The sequence below is a fragment of the Rhinopithecus roxellana genome, chromosome 1 (assembly GCF_007565055.1).
Source record: "Rhinopithecus roxellana isolate Shanxi Qingling chromosome 1, ASM756505v1, whole genome shotgun sequence".
Taxonomy (NCBI): Eukaryota; Metazoa; Chordata; class Mammalia; order Primates; family Cercopithecidae; genus Rhinopithecus; species Rhinopithecus roxellana.
Window position 1 is genome coordinate 135305596 of NC_044549.1, and position 24352 is coordinate 135329947.

The following is a 24352-nucleotide window of genomic DNA, read 5'->3' on the forward strand; positions in this document are numbered from 1 at the left end:
CCCACCCCCGCCCCCGCCCCCCAATTCAAATCCTTGTCTTTCTTCACACTGGGTAGAAGAACCACATCTTCAAAACTGGCCTAGGTGTCCCTGATTTTCAGGAAGGTCTGATAGGTTGGTCAAGTGGTTCTCACATTCCTTTTCCTGGTATTCCAGCTCTTTCGAGGTGGACAAAGAAGATTGGCCAGAGCTGAGACCTTGATCAAATCAGTCCCTTAACTTGTCCAGGTCTCAATTTCTTCAGCTGTAAAGTGATTATCATTATCCATTTTAGTTTTGTCTCTGATACAGTTAATAGTACATGTGCCTGAAAATAACTTTTCATTAGAGGGCTTAAAAGACTTCATTGGTTTTCAATGCTGAATTCCTTATTTTGCCAAATGGGTAAAATTAATAATTTCTTTTTTGATGAACATTAACTTTTTTGCGTATTTACTGAGTAAAAATTGACTGCATCACTCTGGAAAACTGAAAAGATTATTAATGGAAAGATGGAAATGTATCCATTCAATAACGCTCAGCACTGTGCTCAGCCCTGAGGAAACAGCAGTGTATAAGAACAATCTCTGCTTACTAGGATGTACAGCATAGTGGAGAAGGCGGGTCTGCAAATAAACAATTACACTCTTGTGAGATAACACTGATAAGGAGTGCATGCAACCACTATGTAATCACGAATAAAGCATGCAGAGTAAAGGGAAACATCATAGTGGAGCTGACATTTGAACAAAGGCCTGAAGCAAACATATGTATTTCCTAGCACATGAAGGAGAAGAAGGAAGGGATCAAGTTGCAAGTAGAGGGAACATCAAACACTCAGGCTGGAGGTATGACCCACTGTGGCATATTCAGGGGACTGCAATCAACTGAAGAAGTCTAGATTATAATTGGGGACTTGTAGGAAAAGAAGTTTGGAAGGAAAAATAGTGAAGAGTTTGCTTGCTCTTAAATAAAATGTGGGTTTTATCCTCTTGTTAATGGAGAAAAGTTAATTTATTTCAAATATATATATATATTTAAAGTAATGTACATTTATTTTTGAATGTTGACTTTCATTATTTCATAGAGAATAGATTAGAATGAAGAGAAAGAGGAGGACAAAAACTGTAGGAGGCTTTCACAAATAGTCCAGGAGAGCTATGAGTCGAAACTAAGACACTATGAATGTTTATTACAATAATATATAATATTCTAGTGATTCACTCTTTTTGGAATTAAAAAATCTAAGCTCTACCATCCAGTTGCAAAATGCCATACGCTGTAACACATACTAAGATTATTTTGTTTTAAACATTTTAATTTTACAAGCATTTACTCATAGGCATTAAATATCACATCAAAATCTTAGTTCTTTTTTCAAAAGTAGCCTTAAGATTTCATTTTCCTGCTGACAACTGTCTGTTGTAAAAGAGGTAAATCAGAACAGGATACTCAAGAAAAGAGAATTACTTTAATCAGGATTAGAAACCATAATTCCCAATTCCTTATAAGATTATATCACCTCTATAGTTGTTTAAATGTTGCTTATCTCCTTCTGCAGCATGAACTCTTTCAAAAATCAAACTCCATCTCTTTATGAGTAACAAAACCAACATCATTTTCGTTTATATAAAGTAGAGCTTTGGTTCGATAATATTCCTGAAATGCCTTTCCGCAAATCTTCATGAAGATAGCTACCTTTTCCTAACTATTCATCCCCTATATTTTCTCCCTAATGTACTAATTTATCAAAAATGTTTTTCAGATATCAGTACTTTGTGGCATGAATTGAAGTTGGTCATTACTAGTGTACTTTGAGTTAATTATACCCCCAAGTTCCTTTATTCAATCATAAATAGAATTATTTATTTCACATTAAAAAATCACTTTAGGAATTAGGCACTTGACTTTGTTGGTCTTCACATTCTTTACTTGAAAACGCAGAGAATCAGTCCACAGAGCTATAAGCTTTTTCTCCCCAGCCTTAATGTTATGTGATTCTACATAAAATCAATGACAATTTCATTAATATTTTATTCAAAAGAATTATATTTTAAATTCATATTGAGAATAAATTACTTTAGAATCATTTTATTTTCACGGTTTTCATGCTGTTTCAATACTTCTAAAATATTTTCTACAATTATTGTTGAGAATTTTCTACATACATGATATCATAAGTTATTTAAGAATAAAAAGGAATAAAACAAGGTTCTTGTCTCTACATCTGCCTACATCTAATAGACAGTTAAAAAAGACAGAAATAACTAAACAAAAGAAAAATTATGGGAGCCTTGTGTAGTGGCTCACACCTGTAATTTCAGCACTTTGGGAGGATGAGTCAGGAGGCTCCCTTGAGGCCAGGAGTTCAAGACTACCCTGAGCAACATAACAAGACCCTAACTCTACAAAAAAGTCTTTTAAAAAAATTAGCCAGGCATGGGCCGGGCGCGGTGGGCCTGTAATCCCAGCACTTTGGGAGGCTGAGACGGGCGGATCACGAGGTCAGGAGATCGAGACCATCCTGGCTAACACGGTGAAACCCCGTCTCTACTAAAAAAATACAAAAAACTAGCCGGGCGAGGTGGCAGGCGCCTGTAGTCCCAGCTACTCGGGAGGCTGAGGCAGGAGAATGGCGTAAACCCGGGAGGCGGAGCTTGCAGTGAGCTGAGATTCGGCCACTGCGCTCCAGCCTGGGCGACAGAGCGAGACTCAGTCTCAAAAAAAAAAAATAAATAAAATAAATAAATAAATAAATATAAATAAATAAAAATAAAACTATTAGCCAGGCATGGTGGTGCATGCCTGTAGTTTCAGCTACTCAGGAAGCTGAGGCAGGAGGATCACTTGAACCAGGGAGTTTGAGGCTACAGTGAACTATGATCATGTCACCTCACTGCCGTCTGAACAATAGAGCAAGACACTGTCTCCAAAACAACAAAAAAAGAAAAACTGTAATTAAAAGAATGTCATTTGGCATATCATAAAGAAGTTCCCAGCAAAGAGAAGTATTCAAATAGAGGATGAAGAAAAGCTTCAGGAAGGAAATGGAATTTGAGACCAAATTTGAAAAATGAATGAGCTTCAAGAGGAGTGGGGAGAGAGTACATTCCAAGAAGAGGCAAGAGTATGAGTATAACTTTGGGGAATAATTAAAAAGTAGGGTTATTGCAAAAGGTAGAGAATATACAGAACTGGAAAAAGACAGGGTCAGTCTATGGAAAACCACTGTATTCATAAGTATTCTTTTGGTTGCAAGTGACCAAAAATCCAGTAAACCAAAAAAAGAGACGGCACTAGCTGAAATAACTTAAAGGCTACTTTAGAATAGCTTTTAAGTGTGGTTTATTTAGTGGCTCAAATTTTGTCTCCTGGAGACTTCCTGGATTATTTTTTCCCCCAGGTTGGTTTTCTTTTCAGGATTGGTGTGCTGGATTCTGGCAGTTCCAAGCTGACATCATTAGAACATCCAGTCCAGAGGAAGAATCAATCTGCTCCCAAGTAGTCCTGGAGTTCATTTGCCTGGTTGACTGACTTGGGTAATATGCCCATCTCCAACTGTGACCAATGGGAATGGAATGCACTGGTTGGCTCAACGTGGGTGCTATGTTGCACTCCCAAAGCCTGGTAGTAAAATGTTTCGTACCACACAAATGGACCAGAGTGAGGAAGAGATGGTTCTTCAATGCAGAGAGCCTTGAGAAAAGAGGCTTCCTGCCACTAGAAGAGGATGTTGTTCTGGGTGGCAAATGATATTCCATGACTATGAATGACAAACTAAAGTTTTGGGACATTAGTGGGCAATGGAAAGCCACTAAAGATTTCTGAACTCAGCAGCGTTGTGATTAATGCTGAGCTTTGTAAAATTAATCTGGCTGCGATGTATATGATAGGTTGACGTAGGAGATGGATGGAGGTGATAAAACTAGCTTTAAATGATAAGAGGTTTAGGGAATCTGTGCTAGGATGCAGTGGTAACAGTACAAAGGAGGAGTCAAAAGCAACAAATATTTTTATTCACAAATGTTTTCCCACCAGGACTAAGAAACTCTAGAAAGTACACTTAATATTAAAAGCAATATTGAATCACTGAAAGAACATTGTCCAAGAGAATAAACAAATGTAGTGTAATTTCTTAAATTGGTTTAATAGGAGGCCCAGCTCTGAAGCATCCAGCTTGTTTGTTCATTTGGAAGAACATTGCTGCCATCTCCTCATCATCAGAGTCCGCATACTTTTATTATTCATAATTCTTCCTGGCAGCCTGGAGTTGGCCGTGTGGCTTCCCAGAGTTTTTCCAGATCAAATGCCCTGAAACACCAGCTAATTTTATTTGATGTGTCAAAGAGACAGAAAGGGCAAGAGGGCAAACTTTAACAAAATGTTACTCCTTCTGATTGAACAACAAATACCAATTAGTCATTTTAATTTTAGTCTACAATTATTTTGACTTTTGTTCTCCCCTACACCATCTTTCAGCACCGGAGTTTGAATTCTACAGATTATAAAAGAATGGTTGAATCATCAAAAGACTCTTATCTCTAATTTTTAAGTCCACAAGAACACTAACCTCATCATTTTTACTAAGCGTTTTCAAAGATTTAATAAATCCTGAATTTTCAATACCCATTTGCAATGCGGGAGGATTCACTTACTAATAAGCAAAATTAAATTTTGTCAATACAAAATAGATTCTACTGCTACCTCTCAATTATTTAATTGTATTACAGTGATTAAAATTGCAGTGGTACTAAGCACATTTCTTGCTGTAAGACAGCTGAATGTGCTATGATTTTATGCCAAGTCCACTGACCACTCAAAATACAGTGAGATTATTTTATAAATGGAGTGATATATGCATTCTGCTTCTCTTGTGGTACTGAGGTTGCTCATGTGTTATCACTGCAAAAGGTAAGAGCTAGCTTTGCCACCCATTTACATGAATAAATAAACCTTCTAGGCCACAGTGCTGGTCAAATTTTATGGTATATACAAGCACTTGGGGATCTTGTTGAAACACATATTCTAATTCAGTAGGTCAGAAATGGCACCCAAGAGTCTGCATTTCTTACAAGCTCCCAAGACATGCTGATGCTGCTGGTCCACACACCACGTTTTGAGTAACAAGGGTATTCAAATTTAATTACAAAATAAATCTTTTGTAAAATATTTTTCTGGACCTAGATTATTAGACATGCATTGTTTCTGAGGAAAACAAAGATAATTCAAATCTCATTCCTAGTCTAAGAAATATTCCAGGAAAGTGAAATTTAAGCTTAACCAATCAGAAACCACAAACTAACCTCTAACTATGGACTTTCCATTAGAATGATCCAAATAAGACCAGTATTCCTCTTTAACCAAATAATTTATTTGCTCTGCTTCCACATTGACCCTATAAAATCTTGCCCTTCAATGACTTCCGACAGAGTCCCCAACTGCTTTTGGTCTGCTGCTGCCTGATTCATGAATGGCTGTTTGCTAAAAAAAAAAAAAAAAAAAAAAAAAAAAAAAAAAAACCCTTCAGACTTTTAATGTGCCTTAGTTTATCTTCTAACAGAAGGAATAAGTGTGAAGAGGAATTCTTCACAAAGGAAAGCTTTCACTCCTGAGATTTTAAGTACATTGGCAGTAACTAAATGAATGAGTCAGGTTTAGGAAGAGAATATATTGAGTTCTAGCTTCAGCTCTCGGCAGTTGCCACTCTGATGCAAATGCTTTTATGGTTGTTGGCTCCTTGAACCTCCCGTTAGATAATAATAAACATATAATGGATTGGAAAACTTTGACCCTATTGTTACTTCACAGATTTCTAGTACTTTTAAATCAAAGCACTTACTTTTCCCAGTTTTTATATTAACATGATACTATTCTGTGATAATTCATCCCATATTAAAATTTGCAGTACTTGAGGTCTCAGAAAATCAGTCCTCATCTTTTCTGAACTGGGAAAAAAAATGTCTGTTTGCATATTCATATATCATGGTTGGTAATTTACAACTTCCTTTGCATACATTCAGTCCTCAGCAGCTCTGCAGCACACTAGGTAGATATTTGTCTTATTTCAAAACTGAGGAAATAGAGAGTTGGTACATTTGCCCAAGAGAGCAATAAGGTAGTGAGATGGAACTAACACCTCTCCTTGCTGACTCCTAGTCCTGTGCTTTTTCCTATAAAGAACAGTAAAATAAGAACTGGATGGCACTTTACAGTTTATAGTGCTTATGAACATATCTCAATTTTCAGGGTAAAAAAATAAGTTTTTTAATACAGAGTTTAGACATGAAAAACTGATGTCCAAAGTAGTAAAAGGAAATTGTCCAAGGGTAATCCGTGTCTCCTGCTTACAAGTCTTAGTCCTTTTGCGTTTATTTGGTTGGTTGTTTTAGGACCTCAGATGCATTGAATTGGTTCATTTCACATTCTTTTGTTCATTTTACATTCTCCTTATTAGTCCATACATGGTTCTATTTTATTTAGTTACACAGTAATTTTTAATAGGATATTAGATGTCCTATGAATCACTACCCAGCAAGAAGCTAAGACATTAACATCTAACCTTCATGTAAAATGCTTCCCCATCTCTTTCCCTGCCTCCCCTCACCCAGGGTCTCCAATATTCTGAACACTATATTCATTGTTCCACTGCTTTCCTTTTTATATCATTGTATATGAATATATGAATAACATTTACATTTCTAGGGGATGTTTAAAACTTTATAAAATGCATATTATGCTATATGCAATATTTTGGGGATATCATGCTATACATAATATGAGGGGCCTGTATAATTGGAGATGTTTTTACCAACAAAATTAAGTAATCACAGTATACACCACCCCGTGGTGTATGTGTATACATGCACATTTATTGTATAGACACATCAAGCTACCCAGTCTCAAGACATATTTACATGCACTCTTCATATATGTGTGTATGTGTGTGCAAGTGTATAGTAGTAAAGGTCTATTCATTTAACAAATATTTATTGTGTGCCTGCCATGTGTCAGGAATTACTAAATACCCTACTGTGCAAACGCGTGCAAAAGCAAGTGCAACACTCCACCCTCCTAAAAATGTCCCTGATCTCATGGAAATAACAATGTACAGAGGGACAGACAGACAATAAATAAAATAAATATGGAAAATATAAAGGATGTTAAGTGATGTTACGTGCTAGGGAAAAAAATAAAGCACGCCAGATCCTTAGGGACTAGGGTTTGCCATTTTAAATAGAACGCTCGGCGATGAATTGGGGATGAGGGGAGCGGATAGTCTGTATTTAACGGGTGATACGGAGGTAACTTTCGAGAGCTGAATCAGAACCGAAGTAAACTCTTCGGCAATCCCCGCGCTCAGTCTATAATGTCTGTAGGATAACAGGCTCAGTCGCGGTGGACGGCCCCCGGAGAGACGATGCATGTCTTCCCGCCTTTCTTCCAGTCGGCCATTCCCTCCGCTAGAATCGCACTGCCCGCCGAAGCCGCACCTGAACGCCGTGCCGCGGGCGTTAAACACCAGCGCGACCACCGCCCGCAGGCACCTCGCCTTGCCGCCGCGCGCGCGCAGCCCCGAGGACCCGCTTGGGGAGCGCGTACCGCCCGGGACCGCCCTTGGGCCGCTCCCAGGCCCACTAGGAACGCGCGCGCGTGCCCGGCCCCGCGGCCTCTTGGCAGGCACGCGGCCGGGAGGACGGCGCGCGCCCCGCTCGGCAGCTGCGGCGGCGGCTGGTGTAGGCGCTCACGTCAGGGCTGGGAGGAGGGGGTTCGCAGCTCAGAGAGTGAGAGAGACATGAGGCATCCTGGCAGGAAGCGAGAAAGAGTTCGGCGAAGAAGGAGTGAGTTCTAGAGACGCCCCGCGAGCAGGACCCGCGCCTGCCGGAGAGCGTGGCCGACCCGGCTCCTCGCTTCCTCTGCGCGCTCTCTCGCGTCCGCTTTCAGCACCCCGAGCGGAGAACAGTTCCCGGCAGCCCGCAGCGCTGCCGAGTGGCCGCCCGGCCGGCCAGTACCCGGAGCTCCAGGGGGTTCAGGAGCACCCTCTGAGAACCCGCTGTGCACCCACCTTCTCCCCTTTTTTGGTGGGCAAGGAAGCACGGGGAAAAATCATCCGGTGGCCTCAGGGAGCCCTGAAGAAACCGAAGCAGAATGTACCAGGGACACATGCAGGTAAGACATTTCTAGAGGGCTGGAGAGAAATCTTGGGGGCTAATTTAAGAGCAAGGCGGTTCACCAAGTTTCTGTGGTCAAGTACTGCCTTCGCACAACTCAACAAGTGAAGTGATGCAACATGACCGTGACATTTCTGTCCGGTGCTGCCGGGAAAACTAGACCAGTTTCCAAGGGTGGGAGAAGGGGAGGGAAGACCTCAGAACTTCGATTGGGAAAGTTTGTTTTCTGTGCATTCCCTGAGCCTGTTTCTTTAAACAGGATCAAGGAATCGAAACAGAGGAAACCCTGGAGATGACCGTGTTTCCGTTGTCATCCTACTGATGCATCTCAGCATGTATGTCAACTGAAGGGCAAACAATAATAGGAAAGACAAAGCTTTTCCTTTACCGTCTGAAAAGGTTGCTTGACTTAGAACACTGTCACTTTCGTTTCATTTTTTAAAGTGTTATATTTAAAAAACGATTTATACTGTATTTTCCCCCTTCACATTATGGGACATTGTCATCTACTCCAATAGTCACAGGATGACTTGGGAGGATGAATTTCAAACACATGTCCAAGGAGCTCTAATGTTTTTCAGGGGAGGTGCTGCCTCCGGTTGTTATTAATGTTCATCTGAGCTGAGCCGCTGCTTCTTTCCGATGCAAACACTCTACTCTCTTGGGCAAGATTACTTTAACCTTGACTTCAGTTCTCATTCATATGGTTAGTTCTTTCTTATAAAGGCAGATATATGCTTTGGGAGAAAAATAAAATACTAACCCAGCTTTCTAAAGTATGAACTGGGCTCTTTTTGTTGCACCTAAATGGTTTCAGTCATCAGGCTTGATGTTTGGGCTCCCTTTCCATTCCAAAGATGGTAAAATGCAATCATTATGTGTGATGCCTTTATCCTGATGTGTAACATTTATGAGTACTGAGGATTTTGCTTCTGTGTCTTTTGGAGAAATTTGAACTAGATAAACATGTTGTTACATTTATGACTTAGTACTACCCAGATTTAATTTCCATATCTTAGGGAAATTCTTTTGGACTATAATCCATTTTTAAAGAAAACACAGTATTTTATCATAGTCTCAAATTTTATAAGAATTCTCAATATACAGTGCCAGAATTCCAAAATATTTCCCATATGACTAACATCATCCTGTTTTGAAAATTATTAATGTAATTATATCACATTTGATAGACAAAAATTAGTGAATGAAGTATATTTTTAAATATTATATATGATCAATGTGATCTGCATGTTTCTTATAAAAGCTACACCAATTGAAAAGTTTAGTACAAAGAAGAATTCAAACAATGACTGCTGAAAAAATTACCAGAGAATTATTACTATCATTTTATGCTTCATCTTCACCCAAGAATGATAATTATAATGTTATATATTATCTGTTTTTTAAACAGTTTCTTCACAAGGGTAAAACAGGAAGATTTTAATAGAGTCAACCCTCAAAAAATTGTTCATTTACACAAAATTGACAACTGACCACTAAAGGGAAATTAACAAAAACTTTGCACAGTATTGTTTTGTTGCTTAAAAAATATGTTACTGTGAATAAAGAATCGAAGCAACAATATGGTAAATTCATGCACCCAAAAACAATTTCAACTCAATTTTCTCAATATCTCAAAGGAGAATGTTATTGAAACTTGAGTTGCCTAGAACAATGTCTGAGGGTTTAATTTCACTTAGAAAGAATAAACAAAATATAAGACTCTGCATATTCTCCCAACTTAATGTCTTTTGCTTGTGCGCTGCTGTAACAGCAAATATGATGACTTGCAGTAAAACTCACAAATCTTTGCTGCCAAGCTTAAATTAAAACATTACTAAATAAAGACTGTAATCAATATGTTCACCAAAATTTCAGAGCATAATACTTTTTTCCTACTTACTATTAACCATTAATGTTAGACATAAAACTTCCGAGGCCTTAGTAGGTATGTTTAGTAGTTATTCAATAGCATGATTATCTGAATGGGCATCTGTTCCCCCCAACAAAAAAATACCTATTACAGATTGATTTATAATATACTTGCTGGCTTACATTTTAAACTCATATCTCTTCCCCAAAGAATATTATTTAGCCTATAGACAAAATTTCCATTGTGTTGGTATACTTAGATTAAAGAACGTTTCCTTATCAGAGATACTATCGTCTTCCTGTGTGTACCTGACTCTAATCACAGATGAGAGGAAACATATTCCAAACACTCCAAAATGTGTATAATTAAAATCTGAATCCATATTTGGTAAAGTGGACCAGGGATAAGCAGATTTACTAACATTTCTGCCAGCTTTGGAGTTTATTTGAAACATCATGTTACTTGACTGATACCTTAAAACAAGAGTGAAATAGAAATATTTGCAATCATTTGCTATGCATTCTAATTCTTCTCTTTTCTGTATCCAAGAGATTTTAAAATAAAGAGCTTTGTAAATTAGCAGTTTGAAGTAGGGGCAGGTGTTCTCAGGAAGACTTAAAAATACTCTAATTTTAAACTCCTGTGGTGCCTTTGTTTTTGCAACGTAATGATTTTGCAAATAAAGTCTATTAATTCTCATACATATGGCTAATTCATCTGGTTTATGGTAGAATCCGAATTCATTTTAGAAACCACAGACTTTTAAAAACACACATTTGGTTTGCTCTGCTAGTTCATTAGAAGATAAAAGTTAGCATCTATTACAGATAGAGCATAGAGTAACAGGTATTTCTTGGTTTCATAGTAAAGGCCGCAGATATATTTCTTAGGAGCAGGGTCCTGGAGCTGTGTTTTTTTATCCAGCTGTCTTACCAATTATTTCCAAGGGGAATTAGTCACCCCAGTAGCTGAAGCAAAGGTTGCTTCTTTAGTGACTGTTTTAGATTTACTTGTTTTTCTCTTTGACGAAGGGGACTGATGATGATTGAATATACTTTAGCATCAGTTCTGACAAAACTCTCTATTGCTCATAGAGGGCCTATGGTCTTAATCCCACCAATACCTGTGTACGTTTAGGGCTGAGGTGTTTATTTGCGTATGTGCATATGAGTTAACATTTCCAGTTAGAGCAAATTATTACATGTCTCTCAATATTTTCTTAACCAAGCTCTTTTTTTTTCTGGGGTGGTATAAATACAGAGAAATATAATCTCAATTTTCAACTAAGATTTTTTGAATTGTTATTGAAGAATCCACAGTAATGGTTTTTTTCTTAATAAAAGAAAGTTATTTCAGAAGGCAATCAAACAAAAAATCTATTTGTAATTGTAACTGATCTTTATTATAGGCATTCAAAGCAGACTTTTTGATTTATTCAGGATGTCTGGGGAATCATTCCACACCCTCTAGCTTCACAAGACATAAACTAAAGAAAATCTAAATGACAAAAATTGTAAGATTATTAACAGCTCGAAAAGTAGCCATTTGTTTTCCCCCAGGGGAATTTTGCATTTGTTTTTAGATACGGCTTTACTTAAGATTTTTCTTAAAATCTTCACAAAGGGGAATAGCTTAGGTAATATAAGTTATGTTAATACAGCAGATCTTGCCCCTGGGGATTTATTTGGGTTCACTAGAAACAACACACATAAGAAACCAATCAAAGGTAACACTGTAGAATGTTGTTTTCAATACCCTAAACAGTAGGTTATCATAATTGAGGCCCTCAGCAAAACTGTAAAGCAGGTGATATTTATCATGGGTACTTCCACCTCTCTAACAGATCCACTTTTTTCCCTCCTGGTACCACCTTTTTTTATTCTCTAGACAGGGTCTTGCTCTGTCGCCCAAGCTGGAGTACAGTGGCTGGGGTGGATCTCAGCTCGCTGCTTGCTATGCCTCCCTGGCTCAAGCAATTCTCCCACCTCAGTCTCCCAAGTAACTGGGACTACAGATGCACACCACCATGCCCAGCTCATTTTTGTATTTTTTGTAAAGATGGGGTTTCGCCATGTTGTCCAGGGTGGTCTCGAACTCCTGAGTTGAAGCGATCCGTGTGCCTTGGCCTCCCACAGTGCTAGTATTATAGGCATGAACCACAGCGCCCTGCCCACCCTTTTCTATCCTGTGTTGTTTCTTTCTTAACCCTTTGCTAAGGCATTAACTGCTAGCAAAGATATAACTAATAGCAGTACATCACCTGCACGCACACACACACACATTTTCAGAGGTGAATCTTTGAGATTAGTTTAGAGTTGGAGCAAGGATGACATTTTCGGGAGAATGAGCAATGCTGGGGTTTAGTTGAGTTGTTTTGGTCAGTGGTCGCTTCTGCCTTCCTCTCCCCCTTTTTTACCCCAGTTCAAATGGCACCTGGTCTTCTTCCTCAAAAGTCATCTTATAAGTAATGATGAGCATAAGTATGATGAAATGTTAACTAGAACTCTATTGACGCAAATTCATATACATTTAAGCTGTTGCTCAAAATTATGACACAAGCTCCAGCAAGATTCTAAAGTGTCTTCCTGTATATTCACATGCAAATCATGTTTGGTATGGGTGTAGTGGTGAGCTTTTAACACTTGAAAGTTATAATAATTATGGTATGCATTAGCAGAATACTTGATTAATCTGAAAATCTCATTCCCCAGCCATACTGGCCAACAGTTTATATGCTTACTATAAGAAACACAATATAGTCTTTATAGATTTTATTTATGGTTTATAAATATTCCTCCTAAAAACATGTGTTTCAAAGTAAAAATTTCAGCATATAAATGTTTTTATTATAAAACATTTTTAAAGTAAAGAATAAGAAAAGGTTAAAACACAACTTGTTAACTCTACAATTTTGAGTCTTTAGTATTACCACTGCCAACCCTGGAAACATTAAGATGCGATACACCATGTAGTCAAAACATCTGGCAGGCTGCTTTTTTACACTTTTCATTGAGATCACATGTTTCCAACATAAGCTAAAGCTGTTAAAAGGTTTTATATTTTAAAATTACCTTCTTGATACATTTATAGGAAAACCAGTGCACAATTCTAATGCTAAAGGTAAAGGTAAACCCCAGCCTAGTGTGTCCTTATTAAGAGACCTAAGTCCAATCTGAATGTTTGGAACATCTAGAAATATAATTTCAAATATGCTGACAGAGAAAACTAGTTACCAAGTTCCTGAAACATTTTTCACCTTTTCATAATTCAGAACATATAAAACACAAATCATCTTGAACTATTGCATGGATCCGAGGCCAGAGTGCTGTGAAGTAGAGGTTATGTTTCTTTCAGTGACCTCTTCCTTAACCCCCACCTCATCCACATCTACCTCACCTCACTTATACCATCCCCTTTAGTAGGGATACCAAATGAGAGACTTTCTTTCCCAGTCTGCTAAGAAAAATTATTATAGCTTATATATTACTATATTATAGAGTATAAACAGGAAGATAGTTAATACTCTATTCATTAACTATCAAGACAGTTGCTGATTGTTGAAAGCTCAAGATGTAATAATACAACACACTGCCAATGTTATCTTATAATGTAATGCTGACTGATTCTTACTAGTTAGTAACCAATACACTATTTCTTTTATTAAAACCCCATTAGATAAATATTCATTATCATACTCCATGTAAGATTTCACTAAATGGATCCAACTTTTGGATTGATTTTTAGAGACCACTGTTAGAAATAGCACAGATGAAAATTAATGAGCTCATTTAGATAGGAAGAGGCTGTTTATTTGCCATTTCATTGAAAAAAAAAAAAAAAAAAAAGACCAAAATCCCTGCCAGCAGCTCCAAAATGGGGTTAACCTGACCCAAGTGAAATAGTTTGAATTTCAGGTGCATGCACAACTCCCTAAAGTTTCTACTCATGTGCACATACCTCTGGAAAACCAGATAAACCCTGCAAGTGAGACTAGATGTAGCAAGTTATTTTCCCCAAACAGAATGCCATATGGTGATCTATGAATCATGGAAATTCCAGGAGAAGAATGGTGGTGTTGTGATGCCAGAAATCTACCTAGGGAGTCACAAAAATCCCCACTCCCACACACCCTCTTAAAAATCATGTGGTTCTTAAAGCAACTGGTATGGTAGAGGAATTCATAACTATGTCATATGAATAATGATTGAAAGAACTGGTGATATTTGGCTGGGAAAGTAAAGACTCAAGGAGACTATGATGACTCTATATAAGTATTTGAAGGGCTGGCTATTTAGAGAAGGGATAACATTGTTCTATACAGCCTTGAGGGTTAAAACTGGTGTTAAATTAGGGTAAGGTAAGAAGTTTCCTCAAGGTGAAGACAATAAGAATGTACCGCATATAGCACCCAGTTTGGCAAGATGCCCTCTTGGAGATGGAAGAGGCATAGGGTGAAGGGAGAGATACGGGTGAGCAGATCACAGTGACACTGTGCACATATAGGCCCCTATTCCACGACATTATGCCTTGTGGAAAAACCTAGTGAAAAGCACCATGGGAAAGACTCACACTAGGTATATGTGAGTTTGTGTCCCTATCAAAATGGTTGTAGTCTACTGAAGTAATGACCAGCAAAATCCAACATTTCCTGGGGAAAATATTACCTGTCTGTCAGTATTTGGGTGGACATCTGACAGAGCCTGCCAGTACTATCATGAAAAGTGATCAGAAACAGTAAAATTTCAGCAAATACCGAACCTCCTTAAGAAAGTAAGAAAAAAGAAAAAAACGCCTTAAGCAAATGAAGCTGCTAGAGCTGCAAAGCACCTCTTCACCTCCTTTCAATGTTACGTGTTAACTGTAACATGCATTCCCATCCTCAGTGAGCTGCTGATCATGTAGGGATATAACATTTGATTCGCCAGGAGATTATGTACACATGAGATACATGGGAGCTTATTGGAAATGCAGAATCTCAGGTCCAACTCCAGACCTACTGAATCAGGAAGTGATTTTTTTCAACAAACCCAGTGATTTATATGCACATTAACATTTGAGAAGCACTGGTCTGAGAAAACTGTAGGTAAAAAACAATGTGTGATCTATTGAGCTGAGACCCAGCGGAAAGCTTAATTCCTAGGTAGCTTTCCGACATCACAGAGGCAAGAGGAAGTCCCTGAAAGAGGAGCTGGAAAGAGCAACTATCACAACTATACTTGAATGAAAATGTCTTCATTATATTGACTCCATAACAACCAGCCAATTTGTTGTAGTTTTTCCTTCTGGAAAAATGCACAACAAACCTATGATGCTTCACCTAACACATTTATTTATTTACAAATAAATAAATAAGTAGTTTTATTTATTTGTAATTTATTTTAAGAGAGTGGGGACATAATAGTTATCTAAACAATTTGTTTGGAGAACAAACAAACAGAGGTGGCTCACGCCTGTAATCCCAGCAATTTGGGAGGCTGAGTCTGGCGGATCACTTGAGGTCAGAAGTTCGAGACTAGCCTGGCCAACATGGTGAAACCCCGTCTCTACTAAAAAATAAAAAAAAATACTATTTGTTTAGTGAACTATTATGTCCCCATTCCCTTAAATCTTTCCTCCTCCAAGATAAACAGTGCACTCAATCATTTCTCATAATGATATTTATGATGTTTTAAAGGCTCCATGAAAATATGGCCCTCCAAACAAGACACACTCCTAGAGATGTGATCAGGTGAATTCCAACCACTGCAATATTATCTATCTCTTGGGAAAGATACCTATTCAGGCAGCCTAAAACTGCTTAGCTTCTTTTTATTAAATTGTTCTATAAATTGTTCTGATGTTTCTATTCTCTAAATCACTTGAGAGTTATTTCACAGGTATTTGGTCTTTATACCAAAATAATCTTAAATCTAAATGTGTTGATTAAAATTTTCTAAGTTAACAGTTCCTTATGTCTCCAACGATTGTGCTAATGTTCAATTTTGAGGTCATAGAATCCTTTGTTTAAAGAACCTTTGAAAAAGTTTTCTTCAACCATCTCATCTCACAGATGGGGAAACTGAGGCCCAGAAAAGTTAAAAGACTTGCTCAGAAAGTCCCACACTGGTTAGTTAACAGAGCTAGTGCTGAAGTGAAATCTGTCTTACCCTGGTATGTTATTTTCATTACACCATTATTCTCTATTTTAAGACTTATTACATTAAAAAATCAACATGAAAATAAATATTACAATAAACCACTAACAGTGTCCAAAGATCTAGATGTTTGGCATTTAGTCATTAAAATTGACATTTTTCTGCTTTTCAGTTGTAGTATAACTATTTGATATTTTATATGTTGCTTTAGCAGTCATTTGGCTAACAATAGAAGAGAATATGGCCTGTAAGCATGTTTTACAAGTGAAATAAAGTGCCCTGAAAAATTGAATTAGAAATTTAGAACATTTCTTGTTCTAAAGGTTTTTATCACTGTTTCTCCTTGGACTGACTAGACTGGCCATTTGAATAAGCATAGAAAGAATGATGAAGATTTAAAAATTACCATTTTGCAATCACCATAGTAAAAAAGTGACTCAAATAAGAATGATCAATGGATGTTAAATCTAAGGAGAAGGGCAGTTTGGGAGCAAGGTATTTACGTAGCATCAAAATGTCATCCATAAATTACAAAAGAAAAAAAGGAACTTTTCAATGGCTATATTGGATAACACCTTAACTAAGTCATCAAAATCAACATCACCAATAATGGACAGATGGAGCATGTGCCTCTGGATATGATGCTCTGAAAAAGAGACAGCGTCACTCAGGTAATAATTGTGCCAAAAAATGCACAACCTGACTCTAATTATGAGAAAACAGACAAACCCAAAATATAGGCTACTCTATAAAATAAACAGATTGTGTTTTTCCAAAATATCAATGTCATGAAAAACAAGAAAAAGCTGAGAAGCCATTGCAAATTAAAAGGAGACCAAAGAGATATGACAACTAAATGCAATATATAATCCTAGACTGGATCTTGGGCTAGGAAGGAAATTGCTGTAAGGACACCCTTGGCACACACTATTGACCAGAACTCGAACATGGACTTTTGATCACTATTGTATTTGGTTTTACATTTTTGAATTGGATGACTATACTGTGGCTATGTTAAAAAAAAAATCCTTGTTCATAGGCTATACGCATACTCTATGAAGTGATAAAAAGCATGGTGTGTATATTTAATAATCTTATGTGTATGTATGTGTGTGTATATATACAGAGAGAGAGGGAGGGAGAAGGAATGAAAGAGAATGATAAAGCAATTCAGCAAAATATTAAAAACTGCTAAATCTGGGGAAAGGGTACATGGGAGTCCATTGTACTATTTTTGTAATTTTTCTGTAAGCTTGAGAGACTATTTTAAAACAAATGATGTTGGAAAAAAAGTACATTGGGGCACTGGCAGACTTCTAGATCTAGCCTGGGGTGAACGGTCCAGGGAACAGGCAGGGGCAGAGCCCAAGTCAAGCCCTGAACAGCTCAGTGTGGACCCCACTGCTGCCTTCACAGTACAAAGAACAGCAGAGCTTGGTACACTGGTTCCGCCACTACCCCGCTGCTGCTGCTGCTCACAGAAACCCCATGTTAGAGCTTCAGTGGCTGCCCTTACTGCCAAGATGGACTCTCTACCATGGCTGCTTGTCTGTGTCCAAAATCCCTGTTTCAAAATGGAGGGCAGATATGGCTGATTGGTGGAGCTGAGCCACACATTCATACCTGGGCTCCAAGATAGTCTGTAAAAGTGCATATTGGCTTCTCACTAAGACTGAGAGTGTGAGCAATTTCCCAAAAGGAGAAAGATAGTTTAGATTTGGGGAAGTTTTTTTAAGTGAATGTCCACCGTAACATGTTCAGACATTGCTTGAATGTAAAATAGACACCTTGGTCTCTATCGTGAATTGACTAGAGTCCAGCCTGGCTTGAGAGATAAGAATTGAAAGGAAATAATTCTCTTTAAGCCTGTGTTTATTTAGTACTCTCTGCCATTAGAGACAGGACTCTAAGAGAATATGCTAGAACTAGCTTATATTGGCTTATTAAAATCATGTAGCAGAGAAGAGTAGAATGGTTCCTCTATCGTTGATCAGTGTCCATCTACTGCTCACTCCTCTTCTTTTTGAGATATTAGAAAGAGCCATGTAAAGAGTTCAGCAATTAATTAGGGAATTAAAATACATATCATGTACCTTAGTGATAAGAACATCTTTTTCCTTCATGTGCAGGAATTTAATGTAAAATGTTGGGCATATTCATGTTTCGTATTCATCCAAAGGATGATGATAATCAAGATGCCCTGTGCATTTGAGTCATTAATATTGATATACAATCTCTTATATAACCCTTTATGAAGACTTATGTAAGACAAAAAGAAAGTGTTCTTAAGCTTGGGGAAAGATTAAATTAAAATGTAATCTTGGAAGTATAAAGGTCTTTAGAGTTCACATAGCACAACTTGGTCATTTCACATGTGAGGAACCTGAGGGCTAGGTCTTGATGGCTCAGATTTCTTCAATTAATTGCCTATTCTCAAAATGAAAAAAAAAAAAAATAAGAAGAAAGAATGCTGAAAGACTTTTGATGGCATTCATCATACATCGCTTCATAATTCCTCACATTTGAAGAGGGAACAAAACATAGTGCTTAAGAGCTTCTGCTCCAGCATGACAGCCCCAAGTTCAAACCATGGCTTCACCACATAGTGTCTATGATTTTGCTGGAACTTATCCTCCCTAACCCCCACTTTCCTCACCTGTGACAGGGAGATAAGAAAAGTACCCACACATTGTGATGACTTCATAAAGATTAGATGAGATAATGAAGGTATAAGGGTCTTAGCATCTAATAATTTATGAATTACACTGGCTCTTATGTTTTTATAGAGCTACCAAAACGTTTCTTACATATCATCTGTGGAATAAAGACTTTAGCCCCAGCGTGCCTGTTATACCTATCATTCGAAATAGTGGCAGATGCTTACTTTTCTTGTTTTCTCACAATTCTAGATTTTTTTTATTTCCTCATCCTGAATTCCTTGCCTTACATACAATGTTTACTCATCTGTCACTATTCCCATCAAACTCACCCTCAGTGAGTGCTGCTCTGCACCACCACCCCTCCCCCAGCAATGCAGAATTAAGGATGTTTTCCTTGATGCTTCTTTAGCAGCTTATATGCATTGATAATACCATAATTAATGTATAGCTTTAATTATTTTTGTCAGTCTCCCCAACTTCTTGAGCTGTGGCAGTAAACAAATCCAATACATCTTTATATTCTTGGAGACTAGTAGTGCAAAGTATATACTCTTTATGTAGTACTTATTGAATGAATAGATGACTTGATGATTAAATGAATGAATGAGTGAATGAATGTGTGAAATACTCAGAAGAGTCCTTACTGTCCTGAGTAAGGACTCCAAAGTGCAGTTGGGATGGTCTCCCTGATTCTAAGATACACACAGCCCCAGGATCTGGTCTATTCCCATGAGCTTTGGAAGCAAATGCATATCAAGTGAAGTTTCTACACACTTGAAATGAAATCGATTACAGGGAAACCTTATAAACCTTATAATTAGATTACCACTGTAATTAACCAACACTCCACTGTCAAAGCAGTCTATGCAGTTTAATGGGTTCAACCTCTTTAAAGCTGGAGGACAATCTGGGGCTGCAGACTTAGAAATGTAATAGATTCTTCTAATGGTTTCTAACTGTATCTCTAACCAGCCAAGGTCATGTGGAATTAGAAACCATCCCTCTAAAGTTCTAGACACCTCCTCACCACTTCAGCTGGTTGTCAACAACAATTTTGATAATAATGCTAACACACACACCCCTGAGACAACTGAGACTACGACAGAACATTATGATGTTGGAACTGCTATCAGACGCTGTCATTTGCTTATACCCTGTTGTAAGGGTTGCTTACACCCCCAGCCCTGACCTCCACAGTTACACATGCATGCACATGTGAGCTCCCTTTCTCTCTCTCTCTCTCTCTCTTTCTCTCTGTCTTTCTCTCTCTCACACACACACACATACACAGCTTTTCACATCAGATCCAAGGAAGGAACTGTACTCACAATGGTCCTACAATGGTCATCCAGTGAACTTGTCTATTTTGTGCACCTATCTGAACCATGGGATCTTATTATATCTCCCACAGTTACTCTTATATGCTGAGCCCGAAATATGGAGGAGTGATTCTTCCCATTCAGTTATAGGCTAAGAAGATTCAAAAACCACATGTCAACACAGAGGTCTTTCTAAAAGGAGACAAGAAATAGCAATGCCAGTGACATGTACTACCTTTCTGCAGATAATAAAAATGTACCCTTTCTGGGTGAACCAAATATACAAAGACTATGTTTTTTCCTGGAGAACACAATCCCACACCCAGGCACACACTTGGTATGTGAGGTAGAGGGTTGGATTTCAGACCTGAATAGTGCCCCCTCATCCAGACATCTTTACACAGCCAATCTGCACAATCATAGGTATGGCTCTGAAGGGAGTCTCCTCTACCAAGGAGCTAGTCTCTCTCTCTCTCTCTCTCTCTCTCTCTCTCTCTCTCTCTCTCTCTCTCTCTCTCTGTGTGTGTGTGTGTGTGTGTGTGTGTAGATGAGTGGTGAAAGGTGAATAAATTAGCTCTATTTTACCAAATATATTCAAACACAGATTGGATGTGTTTGCTAAGGCTTTTATAGAAGATGGTCTCTTTAAAGGATTACTGGCTTTCCTTCCAGCTCTAGGATTCTATTATTATCAGGCCTGTAATTAGTGATACAATACATCTGTGAGTGCTTGGTCAGGACCAATTCCCCCAGTTTACTACTAACCATATAATGGAAAATACATTTTAAAATGTTGCTGACAATGAGATGCTTGATATTTCTTACAAAGCCAAAGATCAACCTCTCCTAATTCTTCAGAGGACATGCTGTTTGGGAGCATGCTGCTGTATGTCTCCTCATTCTGCAAATAAGACATTTTCCTGTAAAGCTATCCCTGATATAGCAGATTCTTATTTGTGATATAATACTGATACCTCTGCTACAATAGTCACTTTTTATGAGATGAGATGTTCATAAAAGTTAATCTTTAGAGTGCCTCAGTGAGGTTGGCAAAAGATAGATATTTATTTCTGTTCTGTCATGCTGATAAAGAGAATGCAACACACAGGTTTGACCGCCTCCCTGAAACTTCCTTGTCAAATCAGTTGGAGACTGAGGAGTAGAATCTGGGTCTTCTGTTTTTCACTCTATTGCTTGTGCCTGCATAGCAAATTCAGGCCATTTCTCCATGTCTGTACCTCAGCCACTGCAAAATGACTCAACTAACAGGGGATAAAAGGATTCAGCAAGTTTTCTGGAACATTGCGGTGGCCTTGGAGGGTAGAAATCACTGATGCATTGTTTCTACCACTTACTCAACACAGATGTCAAATCCATATAGTTTTACTGATACTCTGCACTCAACACCTGTAACATTTACACATGTAATACTCTGAGAGCACCTTTGTGTAGGTTGGGGTGCACTTGCTTAGTGGAGTACAGAACAGCCATGAAACACCCATCTTTTATGCAGAAATCCTCTCTAGAATCAGAAATACCCAGAAGGCCAGAATAATATTGAGGCTATGGGATTAACCGGAGCTCAGAAGCCCAATGTAGAGACATTTTTCTAAAGCCTCAATATTATATTGATTGTATGTATAAACAAAGCCAAAATATCCCCGCTCAAAATTATATTACTTACCTAAACATTTTTATCTTTTACTTTGTACTTTGATATTGTAAAATATTCAATATTAATAAGGTAGTTAACCAAGCGTTTCATGTATTACTTTAATGTTTTAACCTCCTTTAAATTAACCCCTGTTTTAAATATAAGACTTTACTAGAGAAAAATTTGTTGCTATTTATTTGAGGGAGTTCTCTTAATTTCTTATGATCTTAAACATCCATTTATGCAGGGAGAGAAAATACCAGCTTTGTTGAAAGGAAACTACTTCTAAATGGCAGGATCAAAATTATTGTAGAGGAAATATGCACAGCTCTTATTTTACTAACCTCAATTCATATTAAAATATCTATTTTAAATAGAACATTTGTTCCCTAATGGCTTAAAATTAATTTTAAACTTTCAATTAATTAGTGTGGAACGACGAAGAAGTAACAGTATAGAAATCAGAATGTGATAGCATTGATCAAATTATTCAATGTAAAATTAAAAATACCAAAATAAAAATCATGTTTTCTTTCATAGCTGATTTTGTTAAAATTAATATTTTATAAATCAACTTCTAGCACATTCACGTGATTATATTCTGCTTCCAGAATCAATAAATAATAGAAATTAAATGTTCTGTGTTATATCAAGGAAGTCTTGATCTCATCTTCTATTTTAAGAGCCAAAGTACATGTGTTTTTGTGCCTCATTTGTCCAAAATTGTTATTTTACCTGTGGCTTGTACTGCACGTAATTCTGGTGTTTTAATAAATGCTTAAATAAAGAAATGTTAAAGTAACTAAGCCAAACTATTCACAATAGTAAAGACTTGGAACCAACCCAAATGTCCATCAATGATAGACTGGATTAAGAAAATGTGGCACATATACACCATGAAATACTATGCAGTCATAAAAAAGGATGAGTTCATGTCCTTTGTAGGGACACGGATGAAGACTTGTGCCTTCATGTGTCTGGCCTTCTCTAATGATGTTCTCTTTGACTGGGTCACCCACATTCTCACCTACCTGACCGATCCTTGCTTGTCCTTCAAAATCCAGTTGAAGGCATTTCTTCATACAAGGAGTCTTCCAGAAACCTCCAGGGCTGGGTTAGATACCTTCCTCATGTTCTCATAGCATCCTGAGCCTGTGCAGAACTCTCTCTCGGCTCCCCTTACGTACGTCCTAGTGGGGTGGTTCTCTTGGTTGTATCTTGTTCATCTTTTCAACTGTGGTGCCTAGCACAGAGCCTACACATGGTGGGTGAGCAATACGTGTTGGATTAAATAAAGGATTGTTGAACGAATTCATCTTTTAATTAGCCTTAATTAGTCTGCTTGGTTTGATTTAAACTTCTGAAGAGTCCCATAGACTAGTATAGGTTAAGCATTTTATCTGGCATCTTTGAAATTATTATGAAAATGAACTATTCCCTTTAAAAATCAATTATTCTTGAGTAATGCATTCAAATTCCTGTCTGATTCTTTTTAAGGCAAGTGTGAAGAACCAAAGAAAGAATATAAGCCAACAAGCAAAACACTTGGATCCCAGACCTGTTTCTGGTCTAACTAGTACATGACTTGGGAAACATCATTTTATCTCTGTGGGGTTCAGTTTTCTCATTCACATCAAAAAATGACTAGGTAGAATCTTAATCTTTTCCCAGTAAAATAATTTTATTATTCTAAACTAAAATTTAATAAATTAACATTTTGAGATAGTACTTAATGTAATAAAAAAGCAATTTAAATAGTATCTAGAGTTTATCACGCATATAAAAATAATATAAATATTTTACATATAAAGATATATGTAAAATAAGATATATGTATACAATTAGATTTTATTGGGAGAGAAGTTGTTGATCTAACTTTACCATAAAAGTAGACCAATGTTATATTTATTCTACCTTTTCTACTGAGTTGTAATATTTTGTTATATTGGTTTAAATTTTTATTTTATCAATTAATTGCATGATTTGCTCATTATTTGAAATAATCATCTGTTATTTATTCCCATGGATTATATTATTATAAGTGAAATGGATATCATGGCATTATTTGACTGAGAAGATTGTTTTCATATTTTTCTTCTGGTTTTTAAGACATGGGGAAAATTTTTCATGAGATATTAATTCAAGTTGTAGCAATTCTTACCTGTGTGACCTTGGACAAGTTTCTTAATCTCTCTGAGCACCTCAAATTTGAAAATTGAAATGTGCATTAATTCATTCAAAAGCCTAATTGTTTGATTTCTGACTCTTGTCAATAAGAACACTCACAGATTTGTTGCCAAAATTTAATACTGGCTTCTCTGCTTTAGAAATGTCCTTATATTATTGAGGGAGGACATTATCCAGTTGATTATCTCATTAAAACAGAGACCACTACTTCCCATCATTTAAAATTCCACAATAAGATGATCATGTGGGAAATTAGACCCTCAAACTAATGAATGGAATAAGTTAGTTGCAGTGGGAAGTATTTCTATGTCCTTTCGTCACTCTGATTTCCTCAGTCCCAAGAAAATATAAATATTTTCATTGACAGTTATATTAGAT

The 24352-nt window shown here is 37.3% G+C and overlaps 1 protein-coding gene across 11 annotated transcripts in view; it reads left to right on the top strand.

Moving 5' to 3' along the window:
• Positions 1-7786: 7786 nt before the first annotated feature.
• The window catches only part of PEX5L (peroxisomal biogenesis factor 5 like), a 247844-nt gene continuing 231278 nt past the window's right edge, over positions 7787-24352 (top strand). For 9 of the 11 annotated variants that reach the window (XM_030931780.1, XM_010378673.2, XM_010378677.2 and 6 more), the window contains exon 1: positions 7787-8145. In XM_030931780.1, the coding sequence (XP_030787640.1) occupies positions 8125-8145 (21 nt within the window). In that variant the 5' untranslated portion in view covers positions 7787-8124. The remainder of the gene's footprint in view (positions 8146-24352) is intronic. The other 2 variants (XM_030931793.1, XM_030931799.1) reach the window with 1 other exon arrangement.